This window comes from Oncorhynchus nerka, linkage group LG9a (assembly GCF_034236695.1).
Source record: "Oncorhynchus nerka isolate Pitt River linkage group LG9a, Oner_Uvic_2.0, whole genome shotgun sequence".
NCBI lineage: Eukaryota > Metazoa > Chordata > Actinopteri > Salmoniformes > Salmonidae > Oncorhynchus > Oncorhynchus nerka.
Genome location: NC_088404.1, coordinates 45,343,416 through 45,368,053, shown reverse-complemented (window position 1 = coordinate 45,368,053; position 24,638 = coordinate 45,343,416). Strand labels below are relative to the sequence as shown.

The following is a 24,638-nucleotide window of genomic DNA, read 5'->3' as shown; positions in this document are numbered from 1 at the left end:
GTTAGTTATTAGTTAATATTTTATTATACACTTAAAAAAAAGTTTTGTATTTACAATGAACGTTGTATAAAATCTAGAATTTGGAAATAATAGAAACGAGTTATATTAACATATAAATACTCTGTAGATCAAAGTAAACGTCTATGACTGGACAGTAGATTCTCTTGATGAGGACTTCTGTTACATCCAGAAGTCTTGAGGAATGTTCTGATAGTGGACATCTTTTCTGTATATCTGAAGGGGAAAAAAAATGATTTTGTTTACTGGTTCAAACAGATTTTCTAATTTCCTTAAAACCATCAAACTGAAAAATTGCAATGAGTGATACCAATTATTGTGAGTAAACAAAATTAACAGCAATAAAACTTGTCATTGACCATATAAATGGAAAAATATTTGAACATCTAAATACTGTACATTGAATCTGTACATACCTGACATGACTGTGCAGCCTCTGCATACTCTGGCGATTCCAACAGCGAATCCATACTGGAGTTGAAGCTGTTGTCATAAGCACACGTGTCCATCTCACTGCTGAGTGGGTGCCTCTCCATCCCAGTGTTGTGGAGCGGGTACGTGGGCGTTGCTGTGTGGAGGATCTGTTCCTGCCCTGCACGTCTCCCCACCTCTGCTTCCTCACCCCAGCAGTACCCTGAGGAGGAGGTGTTGAACTGGCACAGGCCCACAGAATCTTGTTGAGGCGATACGTGGTTTCCTGACACGGTGAGGTTCAGCTCCTTCCTCTGACACACAGCCTCCTCGCTGAGCTCTAGCTGGGCCGACAGGTGGGAGATGTAGCCGATGGTGAGGCGCAGCGTCTCGATCTTGGTCAGAGTCTGTCCAGCCGGAGCCACAGATGGGGGCAGGTAGGTCCTGAGGTGGTTGAGGGCTTTGGTCAGGTCTCTCATCCTCAGCTTCTCCTTCTCGCTGGCACTCTGTCTCTGCTTGCTGGGGTTCTTGGAACGGTTCTTTCTAATCCTCCCTCCGGAGGGTCCTCCCTCGTCGCTGGAGGATGGGGAAGCGGACGCCTTGGCTCCTCCAGAGTGTGTGGACCTGTGAGGTTCTGTGGCGGTCCCCTGAGGCAGGCAGGAGGATGAGAAGTCCATGTAGGCAGAAGGGGAGAGGATGCAGGTCTCTGGAGAGGAGACGTTATAAAACTCAGAGTCCGAACTGGGATAACTCCAGTGGTACTGAACACCAACACCATAGTTGCTGAGAAGAGGGGCAGACATATCCATGCTGTCTGTCTGTGTCCTGTCCTGCGTGTTGAGCGGTAGGACTGAACTGAAGAGCTTGGCCTGTGGGCTGGTGAAGAGGAGAGCCCTGGTTTTATGTAGGAGTCGGAGGTGTGAAGTGACACCTCTGCAGGCCCTCTCAGGCCATCAACATGGCTTCCCAGAGCTTCTCAGAGCTTCCCAGAGCTCAGCCCTACTGGACAGAGAGAGGCTCCACCATGCAGTCCTCTGCTGGGAAATCATACAACTACTGCTGCTCAGAGAGAGACGTGTCAAATTTGACCCCTGACCAAAACAATAAACATTTTTGCTCACGTAATGTTTTTGCCATTGTGGTCTCAAATCATCTGGTTTTGTAATCATTTCCCTCATGAGTTACATCAGCAAATGATTTGAAAAAGGCCACTGTTCACAAGTTATTCATTTAGACCATAGTAGTTCAGAGGCTGAATTTTCAGATTCATTGACTGCCTTAATTTTTCATGAGGCGGGAAATAATTGCTCCAATGACAATGACTGAAACAAATGTTTATGCATATAGAGCCATTATTACACGTTAAATGAAATATTATTGAATATTTATAACAATTGTCAATCAATCCATCACTTGATCATTAATCATTGATATAACATAGGGAAAATTTGAAAGACTGCTGCGTAATATAATTTTTAACAATGTAAGTCAGTTACAGCATACCATTCCCTGGGCATGGCATTATGTGTACATTTTGGTCATCACAGCCCACTATGAAAGGTCTTAATTATGTTTGATTATCTCTTTAGTCCCAGTTACACGTGTGGCGTGACTTTCCATTACAGATTCACACAGTGGTTGTGTCTTTAGCTGAGCTCATTAGAGGTGCCAAGTGACGCCTTGGCTGTGAGAGAGTCACTCCTGACTCTTCTCTGAACCTAAACTGACCAACGGTGTACTCTGTGACCGGTTGACCTGTCATGTTGTGGTTTTAGGCTGCCATAGTAGATATGTACATTCACCCTGAATGAGACATCTGTACCCCTCCCACACCAACACACACTCCTATTCATTGACATCAATTCAAATATGAGCCAAAGAGAATGTTATTGATAGTTACGCAACTGCTAGTAGCACCATGAGCAATGGATGCATTGCCCACCTGATGCACTGGGACTGAGACTGGGGGAGGTCCGTGGGGGTTTTCCTCACACGTTTATGTTTATCCTGAAGCCTGGTTTTGTTAACTCGTGAACATCTCCATGGGAAACAGTGCAGGATTCGGAATTACATGACCCATCTCGACCCTTGGTGAACAGGTCAAGATCACTGAATTACCCTCTGTAGATAGATCAAGTATATAGCTGTGAATAGAATGTCTAGATCTGGACATTGTGAGAGAAAAAAATGACCCAGATCACTGTGCTGTACACACAACTTTGCATTTCCTTATGTGACTAAACATTCAAACCACAAAAGAAAATGTGTTCATTTCATTTGAGAGTTGAGCTACCAGATACTTGAACATGCTTGCCAATCATTCTCAGTCACATTTCTATGTGGAGCCAGTAGTGTATCTGTATTGCAGTGTTCCATTAATGTACACATTGTACAACGGTTGGCATCCATCACCATCCCCAGCTGCCCTGGCCCTGAGTGACCCTAGGCTCACCCTGGTCCGGGTGAGAGGGGCCAGTGGGACTGCGGGGGTGAGGCCAGTGAGCCTGTGGTGGCCTTTGGCACCTCAGAGTTACAGCTAGAGACAGAGCTGGCACCTGTCCTGTCCACCCCCCACGCAACCAGAACCTTCAGCCTGCCTGACATGGCCCAAGCCTTCCCAGGGGCGCACACTCAGCACTCCACAGTTGTTTAAAGCAGTGAGTCTAGTTTTTGCCTTAGAACCCAGTTTGTGGTTTTAGAGAAGAGCTGTGATGGATTTTCACCAGATTCATATTTGTATAGCAGTGAACCTCTATTATGTCCTGTATAATTGTTTACAATTCCTCATACAATATGCAAACCAAGGAATATGATTGATTCACTGTTAGTATTCTGTCCTGCACTACCTATAAATATCCACAGCTCCCATTTTTACTCTTGTATTGGACCCAGTGTCCTGATGTTGTCCCTGGGGAAGTGAGTTGTTTCACACCTCTGGTAGAGTAAACATCACCACCCACAAATCTACCCCCCTTCAATGCTCTCTGTTGAGGACCATCCCCCACGCCTCCAATGTCCCCCCACTCAAAACAGGTGAAATGACGGGAAGCCCTGAATGGGTTCTATGTCTGACTCGAAACATCTCAACCAAGCGTAAAGAGAGCATGTTTCCAACTCAGAATGAATGCGTTATGAGAGTTGTGTAGTTCCTCATGCTCGTGTTTTACACCTTTCATATCACTGGAGAAACCTGAACCAACCAGGTCTGTCTACCACCGAGTGGCATATTACATCGCTGATGCCAAGTAGAAACCAGACATCGCTCACAGTACACTGATAGATTTGATAGGTTTTTATTTTTTGTTACAGTCACAAAACGAAACATGTATGTGAAATGAATGTCTTTTACCGTGACAGACAATATTTTGAGATCAAAATAGAAAAAATCAAAGAACAACGCATGGCTTTTTCTGTTTTACAATGACGGACACACAAACTAACTCAGAAAAACAAACCGCCCAAGAACTGTATTCATAAGCCGATCCCTTGATAACCGCAGTGATGCAGTTCAAACATGTGCTTGAGAAAGAAACCAGGTTTTTATTGAAAACGCACGATTACTTTCTTGGTAGGTTCGGCAGAACCGTTGCATTCAGGTAAGGCGGATAACTTCCTGCAGCTCAGTTGATAACAGCTCCGTGTATGTTTTCAAGAGAGGTATAACAAGTATTAATTACTACATCATGTATCGGCAATAATGTGATTGTGTCTACCTCCGGAGGATGGAACAAGTGCTCGATAGACTAGCTAAAGGAAACCAAAGCTACACTTTGAAGAAGGATAATTCAATATCACCTTCATTCTTGCTTTGTAACTTTCTCTATTTAAAAATGTCTTACGTTATTGTGTGAATATAGTGTAGATACAATAACGACAGTCAAATGTAAAATAGTGTTTCAACAGCAAAGCATGTAACTGTTTGATTGTTAGTATGACAGAAATAATTGGCAAAAGTATTGTTTTGTATTGGGGAAAAAATGCAATTGGCTCCTCAATACTTGACAAGAAACAGCTTATGAATGCTTAAACTAACTAAAGTGATTGTTAATTCAAGCCGGTACAGGCTACAATCCCATCAGTTATTTACATTGACACAGACAGCAAACATCATTCAGACGACTTACTTTTTGAACAACACATGAAAAAGACACAGAAACATTACCTGGTAGGTAGATAACACCCACACACCCACATGCAACTCAGTCGACAGTTATCAGTAACAGCACGGTGTGCTTCAGTGAATCCCCCATCCCCAATACAATAAAAGCATTTCCCCCACATATTGTAAAATACATTTTCCTTCTTATTTCTATGTGGTACCACTTAAACAGAAAAACTAAAGATGTCGTCGCATAGACAACACAAATAAAGCACAACCAAGAGCATCATGTGCAGTAACGTGGAGGCTGAAACTGATAACATTTACAAGCAAGCACATAAACACACTCATGGACCAAACAGTTTGCTAAATGAAGTTGCTAGTTAGATTCAATTGTGACGTTGGACCACAAAAATCGACAAAATAAATCGATTTATCGTGGTTTCCAAGGGCATATTCATCAGGAAAATAACATTAGAATGGAACGGTCAAATACTGCAGTAAATTGCAGTTCTGTTGTTTCTCTTGTGTCGACCTACTGCTGGACTATAACTTCTTAACACTCAACTAAAGTTAGAAATTCAAAAATACAGTACAGATGTGGTGAAGGATATTTGCTGTTCTCCCACTCCATACCGTAGGTTGATTGTAACACAAGACAATAACAGGGAGGGAGTGCTACAGTCTACAGAGTTTACATTTTGGCGAGAAAGTAGAGGGTATGAGTTGAGAGCTATTCATTGAGGCAGGGCCAAGATTTAAAAAACAACGTAATTCTGGCAGAACAAAACAACAGTATGTGAATTCAAAATGGCACTGGGGAAAGATTTCCACGACCAGAAATCTGTTTTTGGTTACCGAAGTCGCCGTCGAGGTTTATACATGTTCAGATGTTTCATCTGGGCTCAGATGTACAGTATCATACATTAGTAGGGCAAATTAGGATTCATAGACTGATAAATAAGCAATTGAATTAGAGAAAATGTCCATTTGGTCCCAAGAATAATTTATATATACAGAGTAGATTTGAAAGAATTTCACTCCAAACACATAACTGGTGAGACAGAACAGACAATGAAGCACACTGTTAGTTAGCATGTTATTAAAGGTTCTCAATATGTTGCTGGAAAAAACTCCTGTCAATTCCTGTTGGTCACAGCCAATCTTGCTTAATGCCTGTGTGTCTCTCAGAGTAACTCCACCTGTAAAGGTTGCTCCTGGCACCTTTGACCTTTTGGCCAGTATGACCACCTCACTGGAGGATCTTCTCCCTGGTCTCAGGTAGCTTGAGGGCAACCAGGCCTCCGCACACCAGAGCAGCGCAGGAGAGGAGAATGGGGACGACTTTGGTGACCCCCACAAAGGAGGCAAAGATGGAGCTACCCAGGATAGCAGCCAGTTTACACAGGGCATTCAACACCCCAAACGCTGTGGCTCTGTGGGAGGAGGTCAGGGACACAGGTTAAGTAACCACAGGAAACTAACTTTATAACTTTCTGATAATGGGTTGACATACGTAGTTCTAAGAGTATAAAAATCAATCATACGATATAGAATAATCTAGCTATATATCCAATAGGCCTAATCTAAGAAATTGCTGTATGGTACCTTTTGGAGGCTGGGTAGAGTTCCACTGTGATGACCTCGATGCCGTTCCATGCTGCCACGCTGACCCCACAGAACAGACACTGCCAGGCTATGATGGCCGCCTGACTGAAGCTCAGGAACAGGAAGAAGGTGCACCCAGCTGAGATTAGCATGGAGAGGCCTGCAGAGAGAGGAGCAGAGCAGGCTCACGGTAGAATGTCGCTTAGCTCAGTGGCACGTCGTGTGCAGAGGGTGATGTAGCCGTGAGGTGTGCGGTACGATTCATTCACACTTCAATGTTCCTTGATCATATTTCAAGGCTCACACCCATAGATATAACTTCATAACACCTTTCTCATCTGACAATTGCAGAGCAGAATCCCAGGGGAGCAATAGCTGAGCTGCTGCTCTACACAGTATCTGCACTTGTCCTACCTGTCCATTGTAAGAGCTAATACAGCTCAAACGAAAGGAAGCTTTTACCATTGTACTTTGTGCAATGCAGACCTACTCACCTATGATTTTGACCCTGCCTATCTTCTCCATGAACAGAGCTGATATGATGTTGCCGGGGAGAACAGCCAGGGACCCCAGGAAGCTGACCAGGTAGATAAGCACGTCGTTCTCCTCGTCGATGTCCAGGTGACAGCCCTTCTTGTTGTGGAGGAACGTGGTGTTCTCCAGCTTACAGTCTATGAACTTCTCCTCGTACAGGTCTGGAGGAAATGTGACAAGGGCATTGATAATACATAAACAGTATACACGGAGTAACATGCATGGCTTTGCAATTCTTAGTCCATTGGTCAATATGTACTGTCGTTTTACAGTGAAACATAGCAATAGTAATTGATGATGCTGGCATGCATTAGACACTGTATGGTCACAATGTTTCATTCATATTGAGCAGGACTTGATTATTGCAAAAGTTCAATCTCCGTTTAACCTTTTTTTGCTTTTGGAAACTTTCCAAAGGGTTAAACTTGTTAACAATGTGATGCATTGGTTGGCCTACTGTAACACCTCCAGCGGCTCCCACCTGTGTTATAGAAGACGGTGGATCTGATGGTGCAGTTCTCAAACATTGTTTCAGTGGACTTGATGTCCTCAAAATAACAATCTTCAAACAGTGAATCCTCAAACTTTACAGACTTCATCTCTATGTTGATGAACCTAAAGGGATGGAACACAAAAGCATGATTCCTGACTTTTTGACCAAGTGGCACACAGCTAACTAATGGTTACATGCTAGAATGGCAGACAGCACTATCCCTCTTCAAAATTGTCTGTCGAATTTTGAAAGAAATTATACACTCCATCAGGAGCGCAACTTTCACTGGGGATGGGGCCCCACATTCAGAAATGCTTTTTTGCCCCCCCCCCAGTTTTATAATTGGAATGTGATACAAATGGAGGCAATGGTGTGCTTTAGGACCATGCAGACACCTCCTAGCGGTCAGGTAGGATGTTTGGAGTGTTTATCTGACTGGATCATTTAAAAATATATATTATTATAATTATGTCCACCTCACTTCTAAAACCAAAGTTGCGCCCCTGGGCACCATACTTACATAGAATGAAATGTTACACTGTCATATTAAAGAGACATGATAATGAAATGACTGTAATATTACTACACGTGGTACTTAGGTGTAGTAATGAGAAGGCCCAGAAGGGGGCGATAGAGGTGCCATACTTGTCATTGATGTATTCTCCCTCTCTGTGGATCTGATTCTCCAGGGAGAAGTTGAAGTGGAAGCGTTCAACTCTCTCTCTATGGAACACCTTGACTTTGGACTCATACTCCTCTTGCTGCAGGTATTTGATCATGTCAGGGAACCACACACCCAGTCCATAGTAACTGAAACACAATGGTAACAAGAGTTATTGGACAATGTAAAAAGGAACATTGACAACCAACGTTAGAATACACATACAGTATTTTTGCATCCTGATTGGGTGCCATTTGTGATGCAGTCTTGATATATTTACAATCAGCTGCACACACTATATATACACTCTTACCTTTTTGGCATCACATATATTGTACATATATTTACCTGAAGGCCATGGTGAACCAGATGATGGCCATGAACAGCGTACTCAGTCTCAGCTCAGGTCCCAAGAGAGAAGCAACGTTCCTCAGCATCTGCAATGAAAACATGGCATAGTGACACGTCACCTACTAATAGCCTGTTACTGTTAATGTTGGTCTCATTAGGTAACACGTTTGTTTTCAGGACATTTTGGGGCCTACCAGTTTGCACAGAGTGAGGGTTCGAACGGCCCATCGCTGTATAGCCGTCCCTGTGGCACTCTGGATCTCAATGAACTCATCCTCATTGGTCTTAGGAGCTTTGATGTGGGTCACCTGACGGGAATGAAATGATGGTCACTCCTCTAGTTAGGTTTCATGATATTCTGTGATGCTGAGAAACGGCAAAGCAGCCCTTCAAGAGCGTGTTATTTATTGTCAAACTGTTGTCGTGTCGCCACTCACCTGGAAGACCTTCTCAGGCTGGCCCTTAGCCCTCCAGTTGGTGTCATGGACATTCTTCAAGATCATCCAGGCCTCGTCATGTTTGGCATTCTAACAAAGACAACCACATACTCTGAGTGAAACCTCAGGATAGTAGTCCTCACTCTTTTTATCGATCAGTTTTATTTAACAAAATCGGTGTTGATTTATGAACGGGGGAAAAAGGATTGACACAATATGTTAAACCCAGAGTATAACGTTCCTGAACTGTTCATCTGTGAACAATCTTTTAATTGGAGAAAACAGATCTTACTTCCAGGAGGAACCTGGGGCTCTCAGGCATGAACATGAGCCCCACCAGGGAGGTGATGGCAGGCAGGGCACAGACCAGCACAAACACCCTCCAGCCGTGGAACTGGAACTCTGTCCCCATGCTGAAGCCCCAGCCTGGAACACAACACAGCCACAACATAATCCTTATTCATTCTCTACGTCTAGACTCAAGAGCCTGGAACACAACACAGCCACAACACAATCCTTATTCATTCTCTACGTCTAGACTCAAGAGCCTGGAACACAACACAGCCACAACATAATCCTTATTCATTCTCTACGTCTAGACCCAAGAGCCTGGAACACAACACAGCCACAACACAATCCTTATTCATTCTCTACGTCTAGACTCAAGAGCCTGGAACACAACACAACCAAATCTCTCAATGTGTCTAGAAAACAATCACAGTAAGATATACTAAAAGGGCATTATGATAATTTTCACACTTTCACAGTATTATTTCACAGTATTATAGGAAAATCACATTGTGGACTGCACTGAGATGTATTTCAATGCAAACCTAGAGAGTAAATTACTGGTACTGAAATATATTTTACTGTGCGTTTACAGACTAATATCAGCCAGTTAATGAACTCAATACATATGCTATATAATTTGGTTACATTTACACAACATGCTGGACACGGACCACTGTAGCTAAACTTGCTTATGTCAGCGAGATAATATTGATCCCAGGTCATAGTAAGAGTTTCCTGTTGAGTGCTTAGTGTGTACTATACCGTAGCGAGGGATGATGCCCCAGGCAGTGAAGGAGGCGTAGATGCCCCCCACCATCCAGAACATACACAGCCAGCTCAGGTGTTCCCCTCTCTTATCCATCTGCAGGAACTCTGAGAAGTAGGAGTAGACTATGGGGACAGAGCCTCCGATGCTGAAGGGAGAAACACAGGATCAGTATAGGAACTCAACGATATTGTAGACTACACAACAGATGTGTAATCTTGCAAGTATTATCTTTATTTCAAGGTCCAACACAGCCGTTTTTTGTGGTAACAATGAATTACCTTACTGTGATTGTTTTCAATTAAAATGGTCAAAAAGAAAGAAAAATGGCTTCTTAGCAAAGAGCAATTTCTCAAGCAAGAATTTTGCTAGGACTGTCTGGGAGTGGTCTGAGTGGGAGGGGACAACTGAAAAAGCTTTTATTGGCAGAGAGGTTTGGAACTCTCTTTCTTATTGGTCTGTTAAAGTAATTTACTGCCTGTCACTAGACAGGCCAGAACTCCATCCCACCAAAACAGGCAGAAATTTCAGGCGGTCTTTTTAAACAGCTCTTACACTAAAAGGGCATTATCATAATTGTCACAATTTCACAGAATTATTCCATCCTCATAGTTTGGAAATATATATAAAACACAGGGAAATCACATTGTGGACTGCACTGAGATGTATTTCAATGCAAACCTAGAGAGTAAATTACTGGTACTGAAATATATTTCTGGAGCAGGAGACATAAAGGAGAATAGTATTTTTTTGCAGATTTTTGTCAGTAGTTTGAGCTTCCCCAAATATCCAAACATACATGGATACACACGGAACTAATTCACCATGCTCTTGCAGCTGAGCTTTTCTTTTTACACAACACAATGTTTTTGCGTACTGTAGCTTTGACCTGATTCTGGAGTCAGTATGCATAGGCTTACATCCCTGTGGAACAACGCTATTCTGAGACAGCACAGTGCTGCGTTGTTGTAGGAGGAGGAAGGCTCTGAATGTGTTGTCCTGCAGTAACTATTTCTTGTTTGTTGTAGTTCTTTAGAAGCTGTGTAAGCATCGCGTCGTGATGTGTAAGCATCGCGTAACATTGTCAACATTTTATCAGGTGGAGAGGATCATGTTCAGGTTAAGCCCCAATCCTAGTTACAACCCAAATACCTTTGAGAAGCAATTCATCCCTTGTTTCCACTTTCTCTATAGACGGGGGTCTTTCTTACCCGATGCCAGAGAAGAGCCTAAAGAAGAGGAAGAAGCCGTATCCCTGGGCAAAGGAGGAGAGGAAGGCGAAGACACAGTTGACGGTGAGGGCCCAGATCAGACACTTCCGGCGGCCCAGTTTGTCTGCCATTCCACCCCAGATGAACGCCCCAACCATCATGCCCAGGAACACTATCAAACCTGCAGGAGAGAGAGAGGCAAGACACAGTCAGAGGCCAGCACAGCTACAGTTCACTAGCAGACATGTAGTGATATGAACTCTGTGAATAAAGTGGAAGGCAGATTCCACTCAACACACTGTTGAGATGACCATACAGTCTGGTTGTGACCATACATTCATTCTGGTTGTGACCATACATTCTGGTTGTGACCATACAGTCTGGTTGTGACCATACATTCTGGTTGTGACCATACAGTCTGGTTGTGACCATACATTCATTCTGGTTGTGACCATACAGTCTGGTTGTGACCATACAGTCTGGTTGTGACCATACATTCTGGTTGTGACCATACATTCTGGTTGTGACCATACAGTCTGGTTGTGACCATACATTCTGTTTGTGACCATACAGTCTGGTGTGACCATACAGTTTGGTTGTGACCATACATTCTGGTTGTGACCATACAGTCTGGTTGTGACCATACATTCTGGTTGTGACCATACAGTCTGGTTGTGACCATACATTCATTCTGGTTGTGACCATACAGTCTGGTTGTGACCATACAGTCTGGTGTGACCATACAGTCTGGTTGTGACCATACATTCTGTTTGTGACCATACAGTCTGGTTGTGACCATACATTCTGGTTGTGACCATACAGTCTGGTTGTGACCATACAGTCTGGTGTGACCATACAGTCTGGTTGTGACCATACATTCTGTTTGTGACCATACAGTCTGGTGTGACCATACAGTCTGGTTGTGACCATACATTCTGGTTGTGACCATACAGTCTGGTTGTGACCATACATTCTGGTTGTGACCATACATTCTGGTGGTGACCATACAGTCTGGTTGTGACCATACATTCTGGTTGTGACCATACAGTCTGGTTGTGACCATACATTCTGGTTGTGACCATACAGTCTGGTTGTGACCATACAGTCTGGTGTGACCATACAGTCTGGTTGTGACCATACATTCTAGTTGTGACCATACAGTCTGGTTGTGACCATACATTCTGGTTGTGACCATACATTCTGGTTGTGACCATACAGTCTGGTTGTGACCATACAGTCTGGTTGTGACCATACATTCTGGTTGTGACCATACAGTCTGGTTGTGACCATACATTCTGGTTGTGACCATACAGTCTGGTTGTGACCATACAGTCTGGTGTGACCATACAGTCTGGTTGTGACCATACATTCTGGTTGTGACCATACAGTCTGGTTGTGACCATACATTCTGGTTGTGACCATACATTCTGGTTGTGACCATACAGTCTGGTTGTGACCATACATTCTGTTTGTGACCCTACATTCTGGTTGTGTTGTTATGGATCACAGCGTTGTATTTTAGGAAACATACAATATACAAAGTTGTTCTTCAATTGCTCAACTACTAAAAGAGCGAGCCCGAGTAGCCCCAGCACATCGTGATAGCTGGGCATTGGTGACACTTTGATGTTGTCCACCGTGGGGCAGGCTTGTCCATCTCTCCTGAGAGATGATGGCCTACCCCGGCCAAAATGCAGGACACTGTCCTATGGACAGTATTGAGAAATCTCTCATTAGTGAAATAATTAGTGTAATAAAAAACATGTTTAATTGGACACACTCAAAGACAAACACAAACATTTATTGGAATAATTGTACATGTTTATACCCATGTTTTGTACTCTGCATTCTTACTCTCTCCAGGGCTAGGTCAGAGAGGTAAAACCGTGTTTCTAAGGTAACAACAGACTAAGTGTTTTTGGTCAAATTTAACAGCCTTGAGTGGTCTTTTGTAAAGCCTTAACAATTGTAACAGGTATGCTATTTAGATCTCAAAATTCTTTTTTTTGTGTTTTTACTTCTCAGTCTCTTTTTAGAACATACTGTTTAATGTGTACCTTACCTTTGTCCATCTTGCAAAGCTTGGCTGGAACAAGTATTTTTAGCATATAATGAAAGCCTGCATCAAGTGTAATTTTCTTTTAGTTCAAGTAAATGCTGACATTTGATAGAATCCTGTAGTTGGCTGTGTTTGTGCCTCAGCAAGCAGGTACAGTATTTTCAGATAAAGACTATTTAAGCCCCAGATAAGTACCTATAACGTATGTGACCCTTCCAGTACTTTTCTTTGACACTTTTCTATACACTGTACTGTATATGTACGCCTAAAGCTTCCCTCAGCTTACATGTAGCCTATCAACCATACCCATCTATCACTGGGGAGGAATCTTCCCAAAATAACTCAATGTATCAATGTGCCTAGCGCCAAAGCCTGGTATCACGCTCTGGGCCACGATGTCACTGCAGATGGCACTGCCATGGGGGGTGTGGGTGATGACTGGTGTGAGCGCGAAGGCCCGCCCATCACCGGATAAGGAGAAGACGACCAATCCCCCACGCTCCTCTCCCCGAAGGATAGTGACACTGCTGCCACTCTGCCTTCTGATTGGACAGCTTCCACCCATTGAGTCAGAATGTATGCTGTGGTGATCACAGTGAAAGTGTGGATTAGAGGCAGCTCATATTTCAGTCCCATTGAAGCTGATTGCTTATAGTTAAGGAGTGAAAATATCAACCCTTGAGAAAAACCAGAGTGCATTCTGTAAATTTGGACTAAAATATGTAGATGAAATTACTGTAAAGGGCAGCATTCATGCCACACTAAAACAGAACGTCTGCTAACTTATTCCTTTTGAAAGGAGATGCTACATGAGATGTTCCACTGTGATCAAGCATACCCTGTTGCCTCCGAGTACCTAAAAGTACCCTGAAACCCCCATACCTATTCAATTTAATTCAATTCAAAACATTATTTATACCCGAAGTGCCGTTACTTTGGGCATGTCAGTCAGTCTGAGATGTGAGGGCTGCAGAATGTATAGTGCAGTGAATAAAAGGTGATTGTGATCACTGCAGCATAAGTTAGCCGAAGGAAAGTGAAGCAGCAGGCGAACAGTATGTATCCTAGACGCAAGGTCAGTAGAGTAGCTATCGATCTCCTCTCCTCAGCTACCTGCTGACTCAGTACTTTCAGTACAGCCTGCTTGTGGCCGCTGGGAGGAGGCTGCTGGCTGGAGAGAGGGAGAAAGGAAACTGCCCTCTCATCCCAGATATTTGTCTCCTTGGACAGCTTCCACCCACAGGCTTCAAAGTGAAGGACTTGTTAACTCTGAATGACTAATTCACCACTGCACTAGAACAATGTGTCCCACTCTTCAAAGACGTCCTATTCTCAACCTTATTTTCCCATGTCTAGTTTGATTTATCTCCGTCAGTTATCTTAGATAGGCCATTTCTTTTAGATTGGCGGACATTTATCAAGCCTTTGAGTAGAAAACCTTGAACATTTGAATGCCCATTTATGTGTTGAAATATTCTACGTCAGTCTCTGAGAAGAACCGTTCAGAAATGCTGCGAACTCGTCTGACGTGCTTATTTAGCTAGCTGCTGTTGTTAAAGTGGAATGGAAAGAGGACCCATTTCCCTCAGACATGGACCTGCAAAATGCTGCATGGTCTCAATCAGTGTGATTGGTGGCGTGCCGCAGACCCGTTCCGGTTGCCAAAAATAATATATTATTTGCTGTGGGGATACGGATCATAAATTTCCCACCTGCTTCACTAAGCAGGAATATATTGACGTCCAGTAGTGCATGACAAGCAAACAGATTAATCTTGAAATCGACTGTGCCATTAGCTAATTTGAGAGCATTTCTAATTTACGGAGTACTTAAGTACCTCCTGGCTAGTATCGATTGCCAGGCTGCTATTGGCTGGAATCTGTTGACCCAGACATTGTAAACCTGTTAGTATGTCTTCTAACAAGTAATGGCATTTATCCATGACTCACCTAGCATGCCTTTCTCTCCATTGGATAAGCACATGTCCTTCTCCGCGCTGGGCAGCACGAACCCCACCACAAAGCACTCCACCCCATCAGCCATGAGGGCCAGACCCAGCACTATAAACAGGGTCCACTGGAACCGTCCATGCCCACAGTCCTCCATGATGTCCTCATACTGCTCAGCCAGCTCCTCCAGCTCCGTGGCCCCTGCCTGAGCCTGCCTGGCCTTGGCCCTCGCTGCTCTCTGGGCCGCCTTCACCTCGTCAGGGTGGGGGATCCCCTGGTACTCCCCCTCGTACATCTGGTCCTCGTCATCATGGCCCTCTGTGGCATCGCTGGCTGCGTCCTCCTCCTGAGGGTAGGACTCGCCCTGGTAACCGTAGCCCCCCTGGTCTCCTCCCTCTCCGTAGGTGCCGTAGGGGTCACCTCCTCCTTGGTGGTACACGTTGTTCTGGTAAGGGTCTGCCATGATGCCGCTGAGACGCTACAGCCAAGTCAGCACTGTTGCAGTGAAATCCTTCAGATGATTCTGGACTAGACTGGCATACTCCTGGACACCTTGTTCTGGTGCTTTGCTCCGTGTGTGTTCTTGTATTCCAGGTGCTATGCTGTAGATGTTTCTTGTTCCTGTTCTGAGGAGGTTGTTGTTCAACTACTCTTTTTAGCAGTACCTGTATTGGAACAATAGTGTTTTTTGCCTGTTCAGTTCTTCACAAGGCCTCATGCTGAACCTGAAAGAGAAAGTTTATTCAGTTATGCTATTCATATTTCTTATGATTGATAACAAAATCAATACTCTGTTAATTTACTCAGAACACTTGGGAATGTTTCATCCATTTTGTATAGATTTGACTAGGAGCTGAAACTAGACATACTGTAGATCATTGGGATCTACTGCCTCTATCTACTGTAGGGCCTTTTCCCAGTTCTAATGCACTCAATACTGAAACAGCTGGATGCAGTTTCAGATTGCATGAAAATGTCACTGGAGGTTCACTGGCATGATAAATGAATTCCTTGAAATTATCCATTTTAATAGGTTCCTTAGAGAATTCCTACTGCTACCTAAACATGTCTGTAGTAATATGCTACCTTAGGCCATAGCCTTGATGTATAATGTCATACCCTCTCAGATTCAGCTCACACTACAACACAAATGGAATATAGTAGACATCAATATTAACACACACCATACCCAATGAGACGTATAATTGTGTAATTATTGAGCGTAGAAAACATATTTTTCTTATTTCTTGGATACAAATCACTTGAAAAAATAAATTCTGCACTACTTGTAGTTAATTTGTGCAGATTGAAATCTAGATTCTAGTTTGAACCTATAGATCACATCTAGGTAATTCTGTATCAACTCTTTTCCCGAGCAAACAAATACAATTTGAAGGGTAATTATTTTATTTTTATTTTGTCTTCTTTTTTCTATTGTTCCACTTCAGATGAAGCAGTTTCACGTCTTTGACAACTCTGATAATGACATAACCAGTCAAACAAATCTCCCCCACTAATCCACCCTATAACAGTTCTCTTTACATCTCTACAGCCTGAGCGTGGTAAAGGAGGGAAGGCACGCTGTCACATTCACAAGTAAGCCTTTTCTTCGGCCCTCTCACACAACAAAGAGCCTGGTAATGCTGCAAATGAGATTTGTCTCGCCCGGGTTAATGCTGGCTGGCTGTCACTAGTCTCTACTGGCTCTCTGGATGCCTCAACTACACCCCCCCTCTCCATCACTTACTACCATTGTGTCACCACACTGTGGCTGCTGTCGAGGAAGTGGAGTTACATGGGTATCATAGTTTAATCGTTAATCCATTAGAAATCACGTCTCACTGAGAATAATCCCGATGTTTAGTTATTCCTTATTCCTCTAAATATTCTATATCAGCCAACCTTTGAGGATGTAATAGCCTACATTCTGTTGGACATGATCACACCAATGATCACACCAATGTAGGATCTTAATTTGAGACAGTTTTTTTACAGCAGGAAAATAATCTTGTAGCAACAGGCAATGTGAACTATTATGTGGGTTATAATTGATACATTTTTTGTTAGGGCAAATCAAGTCTGACATTTTTTAAAGTGGAAATGACTAACTTCAGAAGCCTTTTAAAACCTTGAATACACTACAAGTTTGCATTTCCTGTTGTGCGGGAAAATTCTCAGCAACAAAAGAGTGATCAAATTAAGATTCTACATCTGTATACGAGGGACTAAACTTGAATTAACATTCTAATTTGAATCATGGTGTAAAGAGAGACACTGTGAGGGACATTAGCATGTTCTTGGATTCATTAAACAAACACGGAGACCCAGGAGGTATGCAGCCAAGCCAGGTGCTAGTGTGTGCATGTGTGTGTGTAACTCTCCAGGATCTCTGTCCTCCGGGATCTCATTAACGCCTCCCAACCTCATTCACACCCAGCCTGCCTGCCTTCAGCCATACGTCTTCCCAAGACTCCTCCACGCATACCGCAGCCTTCCCTCGCCAAGTACAGTACTTCTGTTCTACACACAGCTCTTACCAAGGGCCTTTTCACTACAAAAATGAAATTCATGGTAATTTGAATGAGAACAGGCTTCATTCCAACAGAGCAAAGCAATACCTGTGACAGACTGGAAGGTTGTCTTGTGTGACACAATCACCCTGAGTGAATAGAATAGGGGGTCAGGGGAAGAAGACTGTGAATATGCCACAAGGTATGGTATCATCAGTAATGCACGGCTCCCCAAGGCATTGGTCCCACTGCGATCCAGTTTGAAGATGGGTGTCTGAGTAAAATCAATTTGTAATACATTTCAAAGCAGCTGTTCCCCCTGCCTAATTCCATAGCTCTCGGAATGATGTTGTTTGTCCGTGTATGTTTAGATTAAAGAACGCAACACAATCAGCTAGAGTTGTTGAGATGGATTCACAACGGTACAGTACACATTTAGTTTTTTCTTTCATATTGAAGAGGCAAGACTATTAAAAGCATACGATACAGGCCTTGTAGTTCTGCAGCTATGCTGGTTTTCCTCCTGTCCCGCTAGGTTCTTAATGGACAGATACAGCGGTCCTGCATGGCCCAGTTGGTATAGCATGGTGCTTGCACTGCCAGGGTTGTGGGTACGATTCCTGGGGCCACCCATATGTAAAACGGATGCAAGTCAAGTGTCTGCCAAATAAAATATATCTTACCATTGGATGATACTGTACTCTACAGAATGTCTATCAGGTAGAACTGAAAACCAGCAACTCTGCAGACCTTAAGACCTGCATTTCAATAACCCTGACATTATCATCTATTTCCCTTCATAAAGTGTGAAAATGCAGCACTTTTGTCCCCTCCTGAAAGCCATGACCATGCCTGAAATCTGCTGAACCTGCTCCAGTGCCACTTTTTATATGTTGACTAAGACAAGTGAAGGTCACAGATAGCGTCCATATAGACTTGGCTCAGGGAGGGAATCACTTTCAGCATGTTTACCAACTCCACCTGATACCCTGTACTCTGAGAACCCAGAGACACAACGAGCTCCTTACTGAGACAGAACAGAGTGGGACAGAGAGAGAGAGAAGGAAGTATTAACCTATGCTCTGTTTTCCAATTCACCAGTACAACGAGGTGTAAATGGTGGAATTCACTACTGTACAAAGACTGTAGGCTGTGTTTTGCAGCATAGTACAGCCAAAACCTTAAGTTTTTACAAATGCATGGCATGTTTAACATACAAATATCAAGGCACAAGACGAGACCCAGATGCAGACACAGGAGGCAGATGGTTGGAGTCTTACAATGTTTATTAATCCAAAAGGAGTAGACAAGAGAATGGTCGTGGACAGGCAAAAGGTCAAAACCAGATCAGAGTCCAGGAGGTATAGAGTGGCAGACAGGCTCGGGTCAAGGCAGGCAGAATGGTCAGGCAGGTGGGTACAAAGCCCAGAAACAGGCAAGGGTCAAAACCGAGAGGACTATAAAAAGAGAATAGAAAAGGAGTACGGGGAAAAACACGCTGGTTGACTTGACACAGAGAGACAGGAAACACAGGGATAAATACACTGGGGAAAATCAGTGACACCTGGAGGGGTTGGAGACAATCACAAGGACAGGTGAAACAGATCAGGGCGTGACAACAAAAGGCATAAAAGGAATTTGATCAGGCTTTTCACTCGTGGTTATAGTATTGGACCAGTAAGCAAAAGGTTGCTGGATCAAATCCCTGAGCTGACAAGGTAAAAATCTGTCATTCTGCCCCTGAACAAGGCAGTTAACCCACTGTTCCCTGGTTAACCCACTGTTCCCTGGTAGGCCGTCATTGTAAAAAAGAATTTGTGCTCAGCTGACTTGCCTGGTTAAATAAAGGTTACATTTAAAATATATATATATACAGTGGGGCAAAAAAGTATTTAGTCAGCCACCAATTGTGCAAGTTCTCCCACTTAAAAAGATGAGAGAGGACTGTAATTTTCATCATAGGTACACTTCAACTATGACAGACAAAATGAGGGAAAAAAATCCAGAAAATCACATTGTAGGATTTTTAATGAATTTATTAGCAAATTATGGTGGAGAATAAGTATTTGGTCAATAACAAAAGTTTATCTCAATACTTTGTTATATACCCTTTGTTGGCAATGACAGAGGTCAAACTTTTTCTGTAAGTCTTCACAAGATTTTCACACACTGTTTCTGGTATTTTGGCCCATTCCTCCATGCAGATCTCCTCTAGAGCAGTGATGTTTTGGGGCTGTTGCTGGGCAACACGGACTTTCAACTCCCTCCAAAGATTTTCTATGGGGTTGAGATCTGGAGACTGGCTAGGCCACTCCAGGACCTTGAAATGCTTCTTACGAAGCCACTCCTTCGTTGCCCGGGCGGTGTGTTTGGGATCATTGTCATGCTGAAAGACCCAGCCACGTTTCATCTTCAATGCCCTTGCTGATGGAAGGAGGTTTTCACTCAAAATCTCACGATACATGGCCCCATTCATTCTTTCCTTTACACGGATCAGTCGTCCTGGTCCCTTTGCAGAAAAACAGCCCCAAAGCATGATGTTTCCACCCCCATGCTTCACAGTAGGTATGGTGTTCTTTGGATGCAACTCAGCATTCTTTGTCCTCCAAACACGACGAGTTGAGTTTTTACCAGAAAGTTCTATTTTGGTTTCATCTGACATTCTCCCAATCTTCTTCTGGATCATCCAAATGCTCTCTAGCAAACTTCCGACGGGCCTGGACATGTACTGGCTTAAGCAGGGGGACACGTCTGACACTGCAGGATTTGAGTCCCTGGTGGCGTAGTGTGTTACTGATGGTAGGCTTTGTTACTTTGGTCCCAGCTCTCTGCAGGTCATTCACTAGGTCCCCCCGTGTGGTTCTGGGATTTTTGCTCACCGTTCTTGTGATCATTTTGACCCCACAGGGTGAGATCTTGCGTGGAGCCCCAGATCGAGGGAGATTATCAGTGGTCTTGTATGTCTTCCATTTCCTAATAATTGCTCCCACAGTTGATTTCTTCAAACCAAGCTGCTTACCTATTGCAGATTCAGTCTTCCCAGCCTGGTGCAGGTCTACAATTTTGTTTCTGGTGTCCTTTGACAGCTCTTTGGTCTTGGCCATAGTGGAGTTTGGAGTGTGACTGTTTGAGGTTGTGGACAGGTGTCTTTTATACTGATAACAAGTTCAAACAGGTGCCATTAATACAGGTAACGAATGGAGGACAGAGGAGCCTCTTAAATAAGAAGTTACAGGTCTGTGAGAGCCAGAAATCTTGCTTGTTTGTAGGTGACCAAATACTTATTTTCCACCATGATTTGCAAATAAATTAATAAAAAAAACAACAATGTGATTTTCTGGATTTTTTTCTCTCATTTTGTCTGTCATAGTTGAAGTGTACCTATGATGAAAATTACAGGCCTCTCTCATCTTTTTAAGTGGGAGAACCTGCACAATTGGTGGCTGACTGAATAATTTATTGCCCCACTGTATATATATGTGAGAATGTTGTGGAGGGTCCAGTACTCTAGGTATTGGCCCTTTCTTGTTTTCAGTTGAATGTTTATTTTTTATTTAGATTCAATAGGGAGCACCATGCAAAGATAACTTACATTTCAGGCTTACAGGAATCTTACCACATAACTACATTCAATCTTAATGGATTATTATTTGTTCTAATATTAGAGTGATGCTGTGATAAAAAGAAGGAACTCTGAAAAACCAGGAGAGGATACAGCCCTGGAGGGGTTCCACTAGCAGCACCAGGAGAGGACAGCCCTGGAGGGGTTCCACTAGCAGCACCAGGAGAGGATACAGCCCTGGAGGGGTTCCACTAGCAGCACCAGGAGAGGACAGCCCTGGAGGGGTTCCACTAGCAGCACCAGGAGAGGATACAGCCCTGGAGGGGTTCCACTAGCAGCACCAGGAGAGGATACAGCCCTGGAGGGGTTCCACTAGCAGCACCAGGAGAGGACACAGCCCTGGAGGGGTTCCACTAGCAGCACCAGGAGAGGATACAGCCCTGGAGGGGTTCCACTAGCAGCACCAGGAGAGGATACAGCCCTGGAGGGGTTCCACTAGCAGCACCAGGAGAGAACACAGCCCTGGAGGGGTTCCACTAGCAGCACCAGGAGAGGACAGCCCTGGAGGGGTTCCACTAACAACACCAGGAGAGGACACAGCCCTGGAGGGGTTCCACTAGCAGCACCAGGAGAGGACACATCCCTGGAGGGGTTCCACTAGCAGCACCAGGAGAGGACACATCCCTGGAGGGGTTCCACTAGCAGCACCAGGAGAGGACAGCCCTGGAGGGGTTCCACTAGCAGCACCAGGAGAGGATACAGCCCTGGAGGGGTTCCACTAGCAGCACCAGGAGAGGACACAGCCCTGGAGGGGTTCCACTAGCAGCACCAGGAGAGGACACAGCCCTGGAGGGGTTCCACTAGCAGCACCAGGAGAGGACAGCCCTGGAGGGGTTCCACTAGCAGCACCAGGAGAGGACACAGCCCTGGAGGGGTTCCACTAGCAGCACCAGGAGAGAACACAGCCCTAGAGGGGTTCCACTAGCAGCACCAGGAGAGGACACAGCCCTGGAGGGGTTCCACTAGCAGCTCCAGGAGAGGATACAGCCCTGGAGGGGTTCCACTAGCAGCACCAGGAGAGGACAGCCCTGGAGGGGTTCCACTAGCAGCACCAGGAGAGGACACAGCCCTGGAGGGGTTCCACTAGCAGCACCAGGAGAGGATACAGCCCTGGAGGGGTTCCACTAGCAGCACCAGGAGAGAACAGTCCTGGAGGGGTTCCACTAGCAGCACCAGGAGAGAACAGCCCTGGAGGGGTTCCACTAGCAGCACCAGGAGAGGACAGCCCTGGAGGGGTTCCACTATCAGCACCAGGAGAGGACACAGCCCTGGAGGGGTTCCACTAGCAGCACCAGGAGAGGACACAGCCCTGGATGGGTTCCACTAGCAGCACCAGGAGAGGATACAGCCCTGGAGGGGTTCCACTAGCAGCACCAGGAGAGAACACAGCCCTGGAGGGGTTCCACTAGCAGCACCAGGAGAGGACAGCCCTGGAGGGGTTCCACTAACAGCACCAGGAGAGGACACAGCCCTGGAGGGGTTCCACTAGCAGCACCAGGAGAGGACACAGCCCTGGAGGGGTTCCACTAGCAGCACCAGGAGAGACACATCCCTGGAGGGGTTCCACTAGCAGCACCAGGAGAGGACAGCCCTGGAGGGGTTCCACTAGCAGCACCAGGAGAGGACACAGCCCTGGAGGGGTTCCACTAGCAGCACCAGGAGAGGACACAGCCCTGGAGGGGTTCCACTAGCAGCACCAGGAGAGGACACAGCCCTGGAGGGGTTCCACTAGCAGCACCAGGAGAGGACAGCCCTGGAGGGGTTCCACTAGCAGCACCAGGAGAGGACACAGCCCTGGAGGGGTTCCACTAGCAGCACCAGGAGAGAACACAGCCCTAGAGGGGTTCCACTAGCAGCACCAGGAGAGGACACAGCCCTGGAGGGGTTCCACTAGCAGCACCAGGAGAGGATACAGCCCTGGAGGGGTTCCACTAGCAGCACCAGGAGAGGACAGCCCTGGAGGGGTTCCACTAGCAGCACCAGGAGAGGACACAGCCCTGGAGGGGTTCCACTAGCAGCACCAGGAGAGGATACAGCCCTGGAGGGGTTCCACTAGCAGCACCAGGAGAGAACAGGAGGGGTTCCACTAGCAGCACCAGGAGAGAACAGCCCTGGAGGGGTTCCACTAGCAGCACCAGGAGAGGACAGCCCTGGAGGGGTTCCACTATCAGCACCAGGAGAGGACACAGCCCTGGAGGGGTTCCACTAGCAGCACCAGGAGAGGACACAGCCCTGGATGGGTTCCACTAGCAGCACCAGGAGAGGATACAGCCCTGGAGGGGTTCCACTAGCAGCACCAGGAGAGAACACAGCCCTGGAGGGGTTCCACTAGCAGCACCAGGAGAGGACAGCCCTGGAGGGGTTCCACTAGCAGCACCAGGAGAGAACACAGCCCTGGAGGGGTTCCACTAGCAGCACCAGGAGAGGATACAGCCCTGGAGGGGTTCCACTAGCAGCACCAGGAGAGAACAGCCCTGGAGGGGTTCCACTAGCAGCACCAGGAGAGGACAGCCCTGGAGGGGTTCCACTAGCAGCACCAGGAGAGGACACAGCCCTGGAGAGGTTCCACTAGCAGCACCAGGAGAGGATACAGCCCTGGAGGGGTTCCACTAGCAGCACCAGGAGAGGACACAGCCCTGGAGGGGTTCCACTAGCAGCACCAGGAGAGAACAGCCCTGGAGGGGTTCCACTAGCAGCACCAGGAGAGGACAGCCCTGGAGGGGTTCCACTAGCAGCACCAGGAGAGGACAGCCCTGGAGGGGTTCCACTAGCAGCACCAGGAGAGGACACAGCCCTGGAGGGGTTCCACTAGCAGCACCAGGAGAGGACACAGCCCTGGAGGGGTTCCACTAGCAGCACCAGGAGAGGACACAGCCCTGGAGGGGTTCCACTAGCAGCACCAGGAGAGGACAGTCCTGGAGGGGTTCCACTAGCAGCACCAGGAGAGGACACAGCCCTGGAGGGGTTCCACTAGCAGCACCAGGAGAGGATACAGCCCTGGAGGGGTTCCACTAGCAGCACCAGGAGAGGACACAGCCCTGGAGGGGTTCCACTAGCAGCACCAGGAGAGGACACAGCCCTGGAGGGGTTATACTTGCAGCACCAGGAGAGGACACAGCCCTGGAGGGGTTCCACTAGCAGCACCAGGAGAGAACAGCCCTGGAGGGGTTCCACTAGCAGCACCAGGAGAGGACAGCCCTGGAGGGGTTCCACTAGCAGCACCAGGAGAGCACAGCCCTGGAGGGGTTCCACTAGCAGCACCAGGAGAGGATACAGCCCTGGAGGGGTTCCACTAGCAGCACCAGGAGAGGACACAGGAGGGGTTCCACTAGCAGCACCAGGGGAGGATACAGCCCTGGAGGGGTTCCACTAGCAGCACCAGGAGAGGATACAGCCCTGGAGGGGTTCCACTAGCAGCACCAGGAGAGGATACAGCCCTGGAGGGGTTCCACTAGCAGCACCAGGAGAGGACACAGCCCTGGAGGGGTTCCACTAGCAGCACCAGGAGAGGACACAGCCCTGGAGGGGTTCCACTAGCAGCACCAGGAGAGGATACAGCCCTGGAAGGGTTCCACTAGCAGCACCAGGAGAGAACACAGCCCTGGAGGGGTTCCACTA

At 46.0% G+C, this 24,638-nt stretch overlaps 1 protein-coding gene across 1 annotated transcript in view; it reads right to left on the bottom strand.

The window, feature by feature from the left end:
* Nucleotides 1–3,703: 3,703 nt before the first annotated feature.
* The window catches only part of sv2bb (synaptic vesicle glycoprotein 2Bb), a 40,609-nt gene continuing 19,674 nt past the window's right edge, over nucleotides 3,704–24,638 (bottom strand). The window contains exons 2-13 of the mRNA XM_029668324.2: nucleotides 14,889–15,613; nucleotides 10,881–11,061; nucleotides 9,666–9,817; nucleotides 8,905–9,038; nucleotides 8,613–8,702; nucleotides 8,370–8,483; nucleotides 8,173–8,261; nucleotides 7,809–7,973; nucleotides 7,152–7,285; nucleotides 6,631–6,831; nucleotides 6,137–6,296; nucleotides 3,704–5,964 (exon numbers count right to left, since the gene is read on the bottom strand). Coding sequence (XP_029524184.1) covers nucleotides 5,781–5,964; nucleotides 6,137–6,296; nucleotides 6,631–6,831; nucleotides 7,152–7,285; nucleotides 7,809–7,973; nucleotides 8,173–8,261; nucleotides 8,370–8,483; nucleotides 8,613–8,702; nucleotides 8,905–9,038; nucleotides 9,666–9,817; nucleotides 10,881–11,061; nucleotides 14,889–15,351 — 2,067 coding nt within the window. The 5' untranslated portion in view covers nucleotides 15,352–15,613 and the 3' untranslated portion in view covers nucleotides 3,704–5,780. The remainder of the gene's footprint in view (nucleotides 5,965–6,136; nucleotides 6,297–6,630; nucleotides 6,832–7,151; nucleotides 7,286–7,808; nucleotides 7,974–8,172; nucleotides 8,262–8,369; nucleotides 8,484–8,612; nucleotides 8,703–8,904; nucleotides 9,039–9,665; nucleotides 9,818–10,880; nucleotides 11,062–14,888; nucleotides 15,614–24,638) is intronic.